Source organism: Coturnix japonica, chromosome 9 (genome assembly GCF_054131305.1).
Source record: "Coturnix japonica strain WE chromosome 9, WE-NBRP24, whole genome shotgun sequence".
Lineage (NCBI taxonomy): Eukaryota > Metazoa > Chordata > Aves > Galliformes > Phasianidae > Coturnix > Coturnix japonica.
Genome location: NC_140671.1, coordinates 971,043 through 987,985, shown reverse-complemented (window position 1 = coordinate 987,985; position 16,943 = coordinate 971,043). Strand labels below are relative to the sequence as shown.

The following is a 16,943-nucleotide window of genomic DNA, read 5'->3' as shown; positions in this document are numbered from 1 at the left end:
TCCATTTCACTGTGATTTTTTTTAAAAGTCCCACAGATTTGGGTCCAACTTGGCAGTTGGGGTTGCTTCTATTTTGCTCTAATTTCCCACTTTAGCTGATTTGGATTGTGATTGTATTTCATTGCACCTGTTCTCATCTCTGCACTTGGTTCTGTATGTGGGTGTTTGTCCTCAGACCCTTACCTGTATGTGAATGTGGGGACAAACAGATGGAGGCACACGTGTGTGCACGTCCCCCTACCCAGTAACCAACAGCCCGTGCCTGTTCCTTTACTAGACAGTGTTTGATCTGGTTGTATGCTGCCATGTTACATTGCTTTGGTACACAGAAACTTAATCTATTTCTTACAGTTGCAGTTTTCCGGAGTTAACCTGTGTAGTTTCTGCAGTCTGATTCTTTTATGGCCAGTTCATGTTGTCTTAATTTCTCAGCAGAATGAGTTGATGCAATCTTGAAAGATCGAAGTAGTTGAAAAAGCTGCTTAAATACGCAGTGTTGGTGTTGTGATGTTAATGCCGGGTTCTTTCTGCTGATTGGATGCTAAAAAAAAGTTCTGCTTCTGTATTAGGGTTTTGTGGGTGATGGGAGCCAAGTACGTGCTCCTTGTTTTGGGAAAGCAATGATATCTAACCATTGTGACTGCTTTCGAAAACCACCTCTCAAACATATTGGGTTATCACAGTAATTACTGCTACAAGAATCTGCGCCACTTGTCAGTGCAGTGCATTAAGCCTGAATGGTCTTGCTTATGCCTTAAATTCTCAATTAACTCAATTAACCTGCCTGGTCATGCCTGTGGGCAGAAATTATGCTGGAAAGAGAAAGAGGCAAAAACCATGGGAGTGTTACAGAATGAAGCGTGCCCTGCAACGTCACGCTCTCTTAGATACAAGGAGGATAATGCATGGGTTCTTTTACAAAATATTAAACCCATTTAAAGTCTTGGCAGAGCACTGTGTCCAGCAGCCATTGCTGTGATTCCATTCAGCATAATATATGCAAACCAGGCAGTTTTGCTGAATTGCAGCAATAAAAGTTGAGTTCCAGCAGCCAAGTTAGTCATTGGACCCTTCATTGGAATGACTGTTTCCATGACAATTGGATGGAGCTTATGATTGACACACATACAATTAAGATCTGCCCTTCAAAGTGTAAATCAAAGATCTAATGAAAGCTCAATCGTATCAACAACTTGCCTAAAGAGATGTAATTGTGAACTGTACCAGTGCCGATAGTGCAATTTACAGGTCTCACACCAGTGAATGCAGTGGGGTACTACTGCAGCTGATTATGGCCTTGATCTCACTTTATTTTTCTTTGTTTTGGGAGAAAAACCAGATGCAGCATGATTCACATTTTTGCATGTTGTTCATCTGTTTATTTCTTATATTAATGATGTATTAATTTCATTAAGTGTGTATTAATTGTCTATTTTAGATATAGACATAGCGTTCACCTTCATTCCTGCCCTTACTCTCCTTGTTTCCCTGCTTCTGTGTATGTTTTTCTGCTTGTTTTCCCTCTGCATAGGAACAAAACCGTTCTCTGCAGTCTGTAAATCATGTATCAAAAATATTAATTTCAGATGTCTGTTATTACTTCCATGCCTTCTAATATTTATGTAAGCAAGCTATTGCAGCAGCCACAAGACAAGTACACTGAGAGGGAGAAATGCAATTACTCAGGCGCTTACTGACACTCCTGGTTGTAGCTCCAGATACATTTTGGCATGCGCTTACATTGCCAGTTTGCACTTGGCACTGCTGCGGCTGTTTACACTGGGAATGTTCATCTCCCAAGTGCCTTTTTTTGCCTGTTCTTGTGTTCTTCCCACTCACCAATTTATTTGGTGTCAGCATGTTTCATCCCTAGGCTTTCTAGTGCGTGCCATACACTTTTCCTTTTTGCTGCCACTGTATTTAGTGGGTTACTGACCTTTCAGACACAGCTTTCATCTCTTGTTTATGGCTGCACTATTAACAAAATGCATTATTTGGGACTCTGTAAGGTCAAGCTGTCACTGAACTAGATTGACTGGTTTGTGGTAATGGCCAGATTTCCAGCAGTCAGTCTGCCTTCTTCTTCCTCTCCTTCCTGTCCTTCCTCTCCTCCTTTCCCACTGCCTTATGCTTTCCCTGAACGTTTCTTGTTCAGGTTTTCTCTAACATTCCACACCACTGTATTTCTTAGAAAAAGCATCAGGAAAAACTGTTCTCAATTAGAAAGATGATTACTTGCCAGCGTTTTAGGAATATGATTTTGTTTAATCTCCTTTCATTGACCTTAATGATAAATATAAAACTGTGTGAGTATTAGGAAATTGCTTCAATTTCTTTACAGCAGGATCATAGTAAATTTTTGTATATTGGCAGAGAGAAAGCAGTGCATGAAAAAGAGATGAGAGCAGTCATAAAAATGGAAATAATACAGCAAAGCAAATAACTCCGCTCAAGCAGTGCCAGGACAACCAGATTCCTACTGCTGTTACCCCTCAGCCTTTCTAAAATAAGAGCCAGAACCCTTTTTTAGTGTTTGAAGCCAAGGTAATACCCAACAGGCTGTTACGACTTCACCATTCTTAAATCTATTGAATTGAAAGCACTGGGGAACAAGAGATGTTAATAAATGTGCTTAGCATGCAGCAGCTAACATGAAATTATAGGTAGTAGCGTAACCTTTTTGTGAATATGGACATGTGCATTTCTGGGAGTTAACGCCACCTTTTAGCTGCTTTTTCTTGCCCTGGAAATTGGGGGAAAACCTGAATCTCTATCTGTTCCATCAAGTAGGGTACCATAGTAATTGTAAATTTCAGTTTGCTTTTTTGAATTAAAGTTCCCCACAAAGATTGACTTTTTAGGAAACTCAAGGCTTTTTTTTTTTAGCAAGTGTCTGCTGAAGGCAATATTAAAGATGCTCATAACTGTATAGTTGGACTGTGAAGTGAGTGAGTTTCAAACCCATTAGAGTAGCTGTGACACACATACATTAAACTTATCTTTTCCCTCAGGCGGCACCTTCCTTCCTTACATCAAAACATTTTCAAATAGGGGCCAGATGGGAGAGCTTAATTTCTCTCTTTGTTTTGGACTGCTATTTCAGTTAAACATAGCAGTGTATTGAATAGCTTGCCTGAAGAAATGTAAGTACAAACCTTTAGCTGGATTCACAGCTGGAATCTGCTGAATATTTTCTCTTGAAGGCTGTGTTGAACTTGTCTGCTTACAAATTAAACCGCTCTCTGCCTTCTTGTCTCTCTTTTCTGAGATCCATCCATCCCTTCATCTCCTTTGGGATCTTATCACTCTCCTCTGTCTAGCCTGCAGTTCTGCTGGTCCACTGTGCCTCGGTTATGCTATGACAACCTGCATTCAATGTGGTTATCCTTAGGATACTGGAAAACAGAAATAGGTAAATTCGAACTGTGCATTAGCATATTATGTAATCGTCCTTTTTCAGATTTGCATAAAAAGCGATCAAGTGTTGCATTTTAATTTAATTGGATGTGATGAATTCTTATGCATATTAAGCTGTAAAATTTTAAATTAATTTTTTAATATAAGGCATTCAGCTATTTTTAGCGATGTTATTGCTAAATACTTGAGAGACCATGTTGGGGAGCTCTTGTTCATTCCATACACGTCATATATTGGATGTGCCTGTGAGCTCCTAGTTTCTGTGCACACCTACCTGTCCTTTAGTTCTTAGACACCTAATAGTGGTACGACCAGCTGTCAGCAGAGTCTCAGTAGGAAGATTATGAACTTCAAATCCTGTTAGCAGTGTGTAATTCATGGCTACCTGGTGGATTCTGCATATCTCACCCGTTGTGTATGTTTGCTAATCTATATGATGTGATGGAAAGCAAACCGTGGAAATATTGCCCTTCATAGAAGTGTGGCTATGAAGAACTGGCAGTTTTAATTAACTTTGATGTTGGGTAGAAAATCCTAGTCTTACATTCAGTGTTGTCTGGGCTTCTTATGAATAGTAATATACCAAATGCACAAGAGTTTGATGTTTCCTTCCGTAAAGGATTAGCTTAAGTATAACTTGCTTGTATAGTATGTGATATGTTGAAGTAATCACCTGTTGCCTTCAGTTGTTCTGTATTTGTTGAATGTTCTCTGTTGATAAAGACACGGCACATTCAAACTAATGTACTGCAGGAAATAGGTGCAGATGGGTTGCCAAAGTCAGCTCAGCCATCATTACCCTAACAAATAATTTACAGCACTGTTTTGCATGTAATGACTTGAGTGACATTTCCTACCCTGTGGCGTGTTTTTGGTTCTGACATTTTAAAAAGCCACAGATCAGACTGTGGCATGTCTGTGTAATGCGACATGGGCCTTCTACTCTTGTGCAGTGCTTAAGTTCCACATAATGGCAGTGACTGTTATTACCCAGAGCATCTATTCTGAAAGGTCCGTGTATCTGTCCATGTTGACTGAGCTGCTATGAGGCTTTTTCTGATGCTCTGGGTGTTTTGCCGCTGCTTTTGTCCAAACTTTGTCTGCATTTTTATCAGCTGATTTAGTTCATGGTTGCTTGTTTGATGTTGATCCACTGATTTACATTATAATTAAGAATGAGTAGGAGTTTATAAAGTAACTCCGAGCTCATATGTGACACAGAAATAATGCTATTTTCAGTGAATTTCTAAAGATAATTGAATGCAAATACTGGAGTATCAAGAGCTGGTCTTTCATCTCTTGGTGGAATGTCATAGGCATTGGTACTGGGACAGAAATCAAGAGGATTCGATGGGCTCCTTACCCAAAGAATGCTTCCTGTTGGGCTTACTTTCTGTAATCCAGCTGTATGGGATCTCTGAGGGTCTCAGGTGATGGTGGGATCGATACCTGAAGTAACACAGGAGTCCGGTACACCAGCATGACTCAGGGAATGGAAACTGAGTAAAGACAGAAGTAACGGATTTCCCCTGTATGATGTGAACAGTGCTGCTTATCTAAATATACTCCTGTCTTTCTACTCTCTCTGGATTTAATAAGTGTCTTTTTTTCCTTTCTTTGTTTCTCTGACAGAGTTATCATCAAATCAAGGGAGAATTTCTATTGTAAAGCTGCAGCAAGAAAAGAACACCATAAAAGGTATCGTGTTTCTTCAGTAATTTCTTGCTTTGCTTCTGTGTATGTTAAGACATTACGCTTTGGTTTTTGTTTTTTACATCTCTTGGAAGTACATCAGTTTGTGGGCTACTGAGGCCAGCTAAAATTGATTTTCAAATACTGGTGGGATGGCAAGTATTAAAAGCGTGGAACTTAAACTGGAACCTTTGTAGTTCTGCTTTGTGTTCAGAGCTCAGGCACTGATGAGAGTAAAATTCAAGTGCGAGGTGATTACTGACAAGATGGGTGGCAATTATTTGGTTATCTGACTTCATACCATGTCTGATCCTTGTTTCTCCTCTTCTACCATTGAAATTCTCATTTAGTTCCGTTCTAACCCTCACAGTGTAGGAGGTGTCTCCTACTATGGGACTTCTTCCTGAGGCTGCTTTTACAGCAGGAGGACTGACCTGCCTCTTGCAGGTGTTTCTGCATCTGAACAAGCTTGGCTGATGTCTATAACACATCATTTTGCACTCCAGTTTTTGCAGTAAGGGTCACACTTAGGAGATGTCTTCCTCTCTCTGTTCACACGCTGCCGACTATATCGAAGCCTTGCTTGAGATCAAAAGGCCCATCCTCTGGTTGCTTACAGGATGACCGCAAGCATTTTCAGCTGCTGAAAATTCACCTCTGTACTTTGATGTGTCTGTTTTAAACCTGGGGCTGCAGTGGTGAATAATGGGATTTAATAATGCAGTTCTTTTGTTTGCTTTCCTGAAATATCATTCCCTTCTGTGTAGCATTTGATTTTTCTCAATGTAGGTAGATAATGGTTTTAGCCAAGCATTCTTTTAAAAGAATCCTTTGAACTAGAAGTATCTTGTTACTGTTCTTTAATAAAGTTCTTTTTCTTCTCTTTTAATTACTTTTACATTAAATGTTGTCATCTTTATAAATATGAAAACTGAAGGTGTGTATATGGCCTGTTTCTATGCTCTGTGGGAAGGTTTCCGAGCAGAGATTGCATTGCACTTGCTGTTTGAACTGTTTGCTACTTATCTCTTGCTTACAGAACCTTAATAAAGTAAGTTAGAAGGTTGTAGCTGGAAGGCATTCTTACTTACACAGTGCAGGATTTCGCTCTAATAGAAGGAACTTGTTTAAACTTTTGAAGTGGGTAGATGGTTAAAGCAGAATTATTTTTCCCACTAAGCAGCCATCAGCAGAGTGGTTATTAAAAAGGGATGTTTGAGTAGCAAGTTGTCTCTTGGAGCGGATACTTAACGATCTGGAAGAAGTATTTCTGCGTCCAAATAACTGTAATTAGGCAGTTGTGATAAGTGCATTCCTGGAAAGAGGAAATATTACTGATTAGCAACATAAACTACAAAAAGCATTAAGATTTAGTCAAAGATACTGAAGTAGAATTGCCTTGACAGGAATGAAGTCAGAATCTAACTATAGCTATCTGGAAGAAAACAACCTTTCCAAATGACGATTGGTATTGATGTCCCTAAATACAGTACTTTTCCCAGTTCCTACTGGTTTTTGGATCATTGTTAACCTTGTGCCATGGTTCAGTGGTGTGCTTGCTTGAGTCTATGTGCCGCCAGACCGCAAGCAGAAGGACCTTCAAGTGCAGCACTTGAATGCACTTGAAAGACTTTGAGGCCAAGGTGCACAACTGTTTCTGCTATTTTAGAAGATAATTGACTGCAGAGATTTCTACTGCCTCTGCTATCAATATTTTTCCATGGCTGGTACCAGAGCGTTTAGTTGTAACTGCTGAATTTCTTGTCTTGAATTAGGAGAACAGAAAGAAAATCTTTACTTACTCAGCATGCCATTGAGGAAGTTATCTGTGTCACTTCTTCCTCGCACTGATTGCTTTTAAGGCTCTTGATGTTCAAATGTTGGTAGTTATAAACCAATGTGTTGTGTTTGGGTATTTTTAAAGTAAAACCCACATAGTAAATAACCAGATCTTAGTTGTGAAAATTGTTACAGTGGTGCAGCAGATGAGTGCAGCAAACACTGAGCAGTCTAAGTACAGAACTGCATTTCGTTCCATGCAAGTGAAAGCACCAAATGACTACAGAACATAGAATGTGTACAAATATTGGGGTTCCTATGGCTTCTTGATTTACCCCGTGATACGAGTGAGTCGTGTCCTGAATATTATTCTCTGAAGGCTTTTTTGGCTGCTAGTATAGGAAGAAGACAACATGTTTGGCTGGTAGAACACAAAATGCTTCTGGGTGACGCAGGATTCCTACTTCAAAGATGAAGCAGTGCCTTGCATGTGAATACAAGGAAGTAAATCAACAGTTCTCATGGTGTTTCTGCCCCTTGGTCAGCGAGGCTCTGGAGGGGGATGTTTTGCAGTGTGTGACAAAGGCTGCTCTGTTGGCAGTGTTAGAGATGTTACTTGCCAAAATCCATCATATGGAATGATGAGAGTCTCTTTGAGACTGTCATTGAAATCTATCTGTTTTTCCTGCCCTTGTATGTTTATGCATTATCTGAACGACCATTCAAGACACAAGATGAATTCAATGCTTCTCTTTTGCTCATATGTTATTTATCAGTTCTCAGATGCATGCTTGTCTTGTAGCTCTAAAACAGCTGTGGTGTTAACCATGACAAACTTGGATTTCATCCTAAACATATGAGGGTAGAACGAACTCAGATTGCATTTTAAATTTACAGATGCTGAGGCAGCAGAGGGTCTGTCTGATCCATCTTTATCTGCACATACAACTAAAGGAAGGAGCTCTATAGTTCTGCTCTGAGCAGGTTTACTTTGTGCCCCAGGCTTCCACATTCAGCATGGTGGGAAAAAAAAAATAAACCCACTCGCTTTAGAATGAGACAGATGTTACTGGAGAGAATTAGAGCTAGTAGACCTCGTTCTGTTCTTTCCCTCTTTTCATATTGCTTTAATCTTCTTTTCATTGATACTGGTTCTGATTTAAAGCAACGTGGGGTCTAAATTTGGCTGGTTTTAATGAGAGGTTGAAATATGAGTGAGGATTGATTAGTAAGCAGCTAATAAAATTCATTTGATTTAGTGGCTTCAAGAATTAGACATGAATGTTGACACTTCATCCTTCCTGTCCGTACAAATATTTTCAGTTTCGTTCTGTGTGATGCAGAAGCCACAGAACCCACCAGCCACAACAGTGAGAGTTAAACAAGGTGCATGTCCAGAAGGAAGACAGGAGGGGTTTGCTCTTTGTTTTCCTCCTGAAAGCCATAGGAAAACCACAGGAAAGATGCTTCCTTTGAACACAAGAGTTGTGGTTATTTTTTGCTTAGCAATGGCAGATTGTTTGTTGGAGCAAAATACCAAGTGTTTGATTCAGGTGGGTTAAAAGATCTGTTTCTTTTTGATGCATTTATTTGCACTCAAAGCATTAATGGGAAATGCCTTCATAAACCTTGGGACTGGAGCCCTGGGTTACTGAATGTTGGTTATTACCCAGGAATGTAGCTGTGCAGTTCTATTAGCCCTTCTTGTACTGTAATCTACAGATCTCATTTAGCTGCTTGCAGTCCTGTTCTTATGAAACATGAAAGGAAGGAAATCTCTCAGTAGCTGGAAATCAAATTATCTCTGTGTTAATCTACGTGTAAAATACCAAAACCCACTTTTTAAAGGAAAATAGCTCTTAAGTGAAGCTGCACAGTGTGCTTTGGCTGTAAGGGTTATCTGTTTGGGAGCGTTTCTATGGCTTTGGCCTTTTTTTCTTTTTTTGCTTCAGAGCACTATTTATAACATCAATTAACTCCTCCTGGTTGGGATAAGTCATTTGGCACATCTGTTGCTGAGCGTAAAGCTCTCACTGCTCCGTGGGGTCATGTTTAATTTTTTCCTCTTAACCTGCAGTGAAAGGACCATTTCCCAGTGTCAGCTGGTTGCAGCACTGTCTGCTGCCACTGCTCCTGCAGCATGCGGATGAGGGAAAGCAGGCTGCTGTTCAGCTCAGCTGCAGAGCTGTCCCGATCTTTGTTGCTTGCCATTTTGCTATTTTGTCTTTGTTAGAAGATACCACAAGGATGTCTTTAATGAAACAATGGTCAGAACCACCTGCAGGATTTTCCAGCCTTACTGTAATATTTCAGTTGTTCCATTTTATTAATGAGAAACTGGTCATCTACTGGAATTCTCTGCTTTCTGCTGGTGGGTTAAAGTTGCTGCAGACAGCTGCAGGGTGGTTCTGCTCACTGCAGAGGGACCAACGCACCCCATGGCAGCAGGAGTCAGGCTGTGGGCAGGGCTGTGCTGCAGCTCATCACTATGGCTTCTGCTAACAGCCACTGTGAGAATGCTTTGAAACCTGAATGTACACAAATCAGAAAGGGGCCACAAAGTGCAATCCATATTTTAAGTAGAGCTGCTTATTGATTTCAGTGGGGGAGACCTTTGAAAAATCAATGACGTGCAGCAGTTTTAGGATGCATTGGCATGTGTTATGGGGTGTTAAAGTGATTGCCCTGTGAACTAATCAAGCCAGTAGCAATCATACTTGCAGAATTGCAAGCTGCAAAGAAAATGAGTCAGAGGTTTGAGAAGCAGCAGATGTGCTGTTTGTGTTACAGAGTTGGCTTCTTGACACGGGGGAAGTGCTGCCTTCCAAATGCTACACAAGTAAAGTAGATACATAGAAATAAAGTTCTGCAAACCAGTGATTCTTTCTCTGGTGGGAATGAAAAACTGAATGGTGCCTGTGCTTCCATGGTCCTGACTGAGTTTGCTGGAATTAGCACTCATTGAGGTGGAACAATAGCAGGGATTTGAGCTGTCACATTCGTGTTCTGCAGACTTGTAGCAGAATGCAGCCATCTCTACATTGTGCCATCTTCTGGTATGTGTGTGATTTTAAAAACATGTTCCACCAAATACTTATGGGAAATGTGTTTGTGCAGAGAATTTACAGCGTGCAGTGTGAGCCTACAGTCCATCACATACCCCGTTAAGCCTTAGGGTGGACACTTAGTGTGAGCGAAACGACGCCACTTTGCTGTGCTATTTTATGCTTAATTAACACCAACGCTGATCTTCAAGGGAAGTACGGCATAACGAATGCTCTGTGATTGAAGACTTAAGCTTACCCCGTGCAGACAAGTTCTTAAGGCCTGAGGAGCAAGGGCTGTGCTTCAGAGAGGTGCTGTCACGCTCTTCTGGCCTATAAATGATACGTTTCGGAATGAAATGGAACTTTGGGCTAGAACTACTCAAAAACTAAAACTTTTCCCTCATATTTCAATATCTTTACAAGGGTGGCTTTTGTATAATGCTCCTCTGAATTATTAGTGCTATTATATGCATGTAGTTATAGAGGTGTTTTGTATTGCTCTAATTTATTTTCCTCTCCCTCGGGAGTAGCTGTAGCAATAGGGGTGTATCCTACTAGAGAGACGGAGTGACAGTACAATTAAAGCTGCGTGGGCCTGCTGTGCCACCAAGAGCTGAAAACACTGCATGGGAGTTTGGAAGAAAATCCAGGAGAGTCTGAGGTAACGCTGCCATGAAGTGAAGAGTCACTTTCCAAGGGAGTCCATAGAAAAACAGTGGCTGGTGTCATTTAAATGTGCACTGGTGAAACAGGAGAGATTAGCTGGAAGATCCGTATTGAAATGGCACATGAGGGAGGAAGTCTGACTGCAGACCTGTGCTGACAGTGGGAGGCATTGGTACGATTGTAGAATTGCTTTGTTCTTTCAAACCGCAGTTGGGACTCAGAATGCACCTTTGTCAGCAGGCTTGTATCCATGCTGGGAGGACTTTATTCAGTGCACTTCATTCTGCACGAGGTCATAAGTACGGCTCTGATGATGCAAGAAGTGCTTTGAATTAGTATGGCTTTTCTATAGGTATCCTACATTTCCATATATTTGAATATATTTATATATTATTATAATGTATATAATATACTAGCTATAACATAATACTACTATATCTTAGTGGCTGTAAGTATATATACATGTGCTTATATATATATGGAAGTACTACTTAGGACCTCTTTAGAGGCTCTTAGATGAGCACGGTGCATGCGGTGATGTGTGTGTATGTAGTTTGGTGCTTGTTGCCAAGTCCGGAGTGTAGTTTGTTCTGTAACTGTGTTTGCAGTTTGTTCCTGTGAAGTGCATCCTGCTGGATGCCTGGCTGAAATCTCACTGATGTAATGCCCAAAGATTTTATGCAGACATTTTTCTGCAGTGATAGAGCTGGCAGCTGCAGTGCTCACTGCTCTGCTTTTAGGATCCAAAGTTCCTTCTTAAAGAGTTCCAGCATTTCCTGCCTTCTCCTTGTGGAGGCCTTGTTCCACAGAATGCTTCTGTCCTAAGAATTTATTTTAAAAAAAGCTTTTTTGTTTCTTTTGATGCCGGCACAGTGTGTCTGTCTGTGCCTATGAGAGAACTATATTGCAGTAGCTTTCTTTGTGAGTTCCTCATTGCTATTCATTGGTGGGGATTGTCAGTAAGGGTCAAATTAGAACTCGCTCAACCAGAGCAGCAGCGGGAAGAGCCACACTCAGGAGAAATTTCACCGTAAGGTCTGAGAAACATTTTGTTTGGTGTTTGTTTCTGCAAAGTATTGCTCTTTTGTCTGTAGGAACTGAATTGTGCTTGATTTATTCCTGCTGGTCGTTTACTTCAGCATTAGTGTTTCTCTCACTCTGCCTCCTCGCTTTCATGTTTGGCCATATCCTTGCCAGTTTTGTTCTACCTTGTAAGTTCTGAGCACAGCATTTACTTTAAGGAAAGTCAGTTGTTTCTCTTTCATATGGCAGTGCCCTTTGAGACTGAATCAGTGCTAAGAAAGGACCCTCTTTCTGGTAATTTGGCAGAAAGATGTGAAATAGTGTTTATGCTGGCTTCAAGGAGGCAGACGGTACCTGGTCAAGCGTGAAATCTGCTGGAGCAAAATGACTCATTGAACGTGTTCTGAAGTATTTGAACCAGTAAAGTAAGTTTGTATTGGCTCTGCACTTTGTGCCGTGTGGTTGCTGCATTTCTGCATCGCGGTAGCTTAAAACTGGATGTGCTCCTTCATGGAACCATGGCTTTGTGAAACAGATTCTGTTCTCTACGTTGTCCAGCAAAAACAGGTACTGTATTTGTGATCAATGACCCAGAGAAGTGTGGTGTTAAATGTGTTATGACTGAACAGCTCAGAGATTTACCAAGTTAAATAAAAGACCTAACATCCAAGAGCCTGCGCTCACTTGGGTTTCGCATTGGATTGGGTTACAAACACTGTAAAGAAAGTGACTTGAAACTATTGTTCTGTGTGCCTCTTCTGGAAAGGAATCTACCCTCTCTGATAGGTATCCGTGAAACAATCCTGCACTATCTGGGGGCTCAGACATCAAAAACAAGGCCCAGAGTTGTGTGCCTAAATAAGTGATGTTGATTAAAGGGTGTCGCGTTAGATTCCTGTGTTGTAAAATGTTTGGCTGCAACATCCAGTTCTGTAATGCTCAAACTCAGTGCTCCAGCTCAGTCTGCCCCAGTTTAGCAGACTCCCCATAACTGCAAGTACTGACTGCTGGTAGCAGATCACAAACCTATTTTTGATATTGTTTTGTAGTCTTCAGCAGTCTCAAGGTTGCCTCCTTTGAATGTTGTTTGTTTCCTTTTCTTCCAAGTTAGGAGCAAAACAGTATTATAAATAATTTATACAACGTGCTAAGGAGCAGCTAGGCTGTAATACCTTATTAACTAACTCTTTCTTCTCTTTCCTCTCTTATAGCTGGTTCTGCTTGAGGCTGCTGTCCTACTTTGTCAATACTTTCCTAGTCTTAGAGAGTGATGTCACAGCATCTTTGACATTCAGACCCCAGTAATCCACTAGGTGTGTATCTTGCTTGTTTTTTTCTGCATGCTTGGTGATATGGCGTGGGGGATAACAGTCATTTTGTGCTGCTCGTCCCTTGTAGCACTTCAGGGTGAAAACATAATTACCATGTGCTGTGCTTCAGCTTCACAAATTATTTTAGCCCCACTTTTGCTTTTAAGCTGATGGTTGGTTTCTTCCCTGCAGAAGCACATAGCAACTGTTTCCATGCATGCTCACTGGCTTTCGTGTTTGCTACTACAGCTGTCTGTTTGCTGTACATACAAGCTTCCTGTTGCTCATCATAGTACCATTTCTTGCTAGCAGGACCTAGAGGACTTAAACTGTGCTGGGAAAGAGCAATAGCTGTGCTCAGTACTGGGACTATTGGAGCTGAGACATTTCGTGTGTGCTTTGAGGAGAACCTCCCTTTCCCCCAGGAGAACGTTCTGTGATGCTCTGGTGGGCCGCTCTCTTCAAGCACAGCTTGCTCTAATATGCATTTGCTTTAGTAAGGCAGAACATTCTGAGAAGTGCTGGGATGGGAGGTTCTGCAGAACTGCTCAATTTAGATGCACAAATCTCAGAGAAACTGACACCTTCTATCTCAAGGGTTCTTTGACAGTTACTGACCATCAGCTACATTCTGTGTTAATTAATGTGCAGAGGACCAAGTGGCCCTGGGCATGCCAGGATCTCCAACACCCTTCAAACCTGAGCATGAGCTGGGGCCTGAGCAGTGTATGGGCTCCGCATTTTTTGCTGCAGCGGTGATTTTCATCCCTATTGAACTCTTAAGCTGTATTGACCCATAGGTGCCCATTTGATGCGTTAGTTCTTCACATGAACAGTCAGAAAAAATAGATCTTCTTACTTGGCTTTAACTCTAACACAGCACAATAACGTATTTAGAGTCACATAGGCAGGTGGGAGAAGATTTGCTGCTGTCAGCGCAGCCTTTGACACCTTGTAGGGAAGCGTTTGCTGTTTTTAGAAGTGCAACCTAAGGAATATACTTGACGGGGCTGCTATAGGTCTAATGTTTTCATTTAGTCATAGGCTTTTCAGTGCACTTTAATTTAGTCACAAATTGCAGCAAATTGCAAGTGGCGGCCTGAGTAACTCATGAGTCAGTACTTCTATTTTCCTCCTCTAGTCTATAGTCTAGACTGCTGATAATGTAAATTGTTGAAACCCAGAGTAAATAATTGGGAGTGCAATCAACAGCAAACAAGTATTTATCTGCTAATAAATCATTTGAAATGCAGAAGCCAGTCTTTGTCCAACTGTTCTTAAAAGGCAGTTACGGGTCCTGCTGCAGTTTCTGCATAGCAATTAGGAATTTTACGGTCACTAACTGTACATCTGAAAATATATTGTTTATTTTCAGCCTTCAGTCTTTCTTTGTGCAGAGAAAAGAAGTGCCGTATTTATTGTTGGAAGGAGGTTAATGTTTCATTTTCTGCAGGGAGATGTCTGTAGCTCTCTGGAGACTTGTACTGTTTAGAGACCCCAATGTTTGTAGGATCTCTCGTGTGTAGCATCAAGTTCTTACAGCTTTTGAACTTAGGACAGAAAAGTTTCATCCTGCATTGGATTTTTGAGTTTCATCTGGTCTGAATACATCCAGGATAAAACTCTGAGGAATCTGTGAGTGTGTCTGTACTGCTGGGAGGCAGAGCTGTCTCCATCTGTGCGAAGTAGGGAAGCACAGAAGTAGATATACACAAGTTGGCTGCATGTCAGACAGCTTAGGTCCAGGAAGCATGGCTGTATTTATGTGTGGGCTGTGCTGGGCTAAATCTTGCTGAGGTGTAGCAGGTGAGTCCTGCAGTACTGTCCTGCCTTGCATGGACTTCCTGAGAGTTCACTGTCCTGTTGGATGGTGATTCTCCTTTGCAGAAACCTTAATGCCCTCTGATGGGTTTGTGGGCTTTCAATAGACCAGCATTGCAAAATAAGATCCTCAGTGGCAGATCTCTGAAGCTGACAGCGTGGTCTGTGTTTGACCTGCACGTGGCATCTGGAAACCCTTTGGTGGTTTTTGGTTTTCCTTCAGAATATCAACGGAAGTTAAATTGATGCATAAGTAAGAACTGTCTTTCTGTTATTTTACACTTTCACTTACTGAACTGAAAGCATGAGAAACTGAAATCACGATGGTAAACCTTGTGAGCTTTAGACATGGTAGTCATTACATTCTCCAGCATGATTTCATAAAGCTTGGATTCCTCTCAAAAGCAACTTTTTAGGAGCTAACATTGAACCACAGAGTTATTGACAGGTGTTTCCTATGAAATCAAGGTATCTGCTGTGGATTTTTAGTCCATTACTTCTGCTCCAGTGTGGAATGTGTGGAATCGATGGGGAGTTTTGCTCTGTGCACCATACAGGTGGAAATAGAGCTTTAAATGAAATTCTTCATAACTCTGGTGGTGAAGACAGGAGGCAGGACGTAGATCACACGCATCTGCTGCTCTGAATTCTTTTTCCTGCACTGAGAGAAAAGCAGTCCTGCATTTTCCATTGAACATGTTTGATTTGGGCTTTTTCATTTACGTTATTAGCGAACAGCTGCATGAAGGGCTGCTTCATTGGCTCCAATGCTGAAATCATCAAGCACATCTCAACTGCAATTGTGCTGTCTGTATTTAAAAATATCTTTCATGTTACAGCGTCCTCCTGTAATTTAAAATGGAAAACTATTTTCAGCTGCTGTCTGCTAAATGTGAGGGGATTCCGTTCACTTGGAAAAATGAATGCAATTGTTTTGTGCTACATAGCCTGGCTTTAAAAACATTAAACTTCTCGTTTGCTGTTCACGTCGAACATGCCTGGTGTCTGTCGTGAGAAAGGTGGTGTTGCTCACCCCTCCCAATTTCCTTTTTTGTGTAATGCTTTTTGTCTGCTACTATTTGCAAAGTGAAATTAGATCTGCAAGAGGGATGAATATCCCTGACGAGCAATTTTAGCAAAAAGACTGAAGGAATTAAATATCAACTCTGTCCAAGGTGAGCGTGTATTTTTTTTTCTTCACAGAGAAGCACTGGATTAATTACTTTAGATTGAAAATCAGATCAGTAAAGGAGGGAACTCTTTTTGAAGAGTAGTAGAATTCACTTCTTAGGATGAACGCTATTTTGGCTCAGTGACTAACAATGTGCATTTTTATTCTTAACCTCTGACCTGTGTCCTCCCCACCCTCTTACCTAACCCTAACCCCTCTCCGTTTGCCCATGTCAGTTAACAGGCAGGAGCATTGAAAACAATCATGGATGACTATGATATCAGGTCTGCTGCCAGCATTTTAGCATCTGTTAAGGAGCAAGAAGCTCGTTTTGAGCGGCTTACCCGTGCACTCGAGGAAGAGCGGCGCAATGTCTCCTTGCAACTTGAGCGTGCCAATCAGCCCGCAGACCGAATGAGCATTTGCAACATTGGCAATGGTCAGCCACTGGCAACCGCCTGGCAGCAGCTTGTACTGCAGGTAACAGCCTGCTCATTTTACCTGTTGCTACAGTTCACCTATTGCAGAATTCTCCATTCCTGAAAGTCGGGTGCACCGTGTTTGTCATCAGCATTTCATCCCATAAGTTGTCTTCTGGTTTCCCAGAGCTGATACGTTCCATTGCTTAGTTGCGTAGCTCAGATTTCAAAGCCTTGGCTTTAGGTGGTGCTCCTGCTTCCTCTTAGCTTGTGGGACATTGGTAAAATGTGTGCATCCTAAAGAGAGATCCTCACAGCTTCCTTTACATCTGTGCCCTTGCTGTAAGTATGGTGATGGTCTGGTGATTGGAAATCAGGGCTGAATCATAATCTCAATAGCAAACACAATTTCCATTAGAAATGGTTGGGCTCTGAATAGGGAGAACAGCATGAAAAGCAGGAATTTCCCTCCTGTGAAGTCTTATTGTTTGTATAAGGGGCACTTCATAATTTGTTTTCTGTGTTTATTGGAATGATGGACATTTTTTAAATGATGCAAGCTTAAGCTCTGTGATAGCTTTAGATTTCCAGCTACTGT

The 16,943-nt window shown here is 41.3% G+C and overlaps 1 protein-coding gene across 44 annotated transcripts in view; it reads left to right on the top strand.

The window, feature by feature from the left end:
• ARVCF (ARVCF delta catenin family member) overlaps window positions 1-16,943 on the top strand; it is a 151,745-nt gene that overhangs the window by 39,336 nt on the left and 95,466 nt on the right. For 18 of the 44 annotated variants that reach the window (XM_085555514.1, XM_085555505.1, XM_085555497.1 and 15 more), the window contains one exon: window positions 5,050-5,115. Coding sequence is in view for 13 of the 44 variants with exons in the window: in XM_085555492.1 (XP_085411618.1) it covers window positions 16,191-16,406 (216 nt within the window). In the remaining 31 variants the exon portion in view is untranslated. Of the gene's footprint in view, window positions 1-5,049; window positions 5,116-12,835; window positions 12,938-16,162; window positions 16,407-16,943 lie in introns of all 44 variants that reach the window. The other 26 variants (XM_085555492.1, XM_085555489.1, XM_015877593.3 and 23 more) reach the window with 2 other exon arrangements.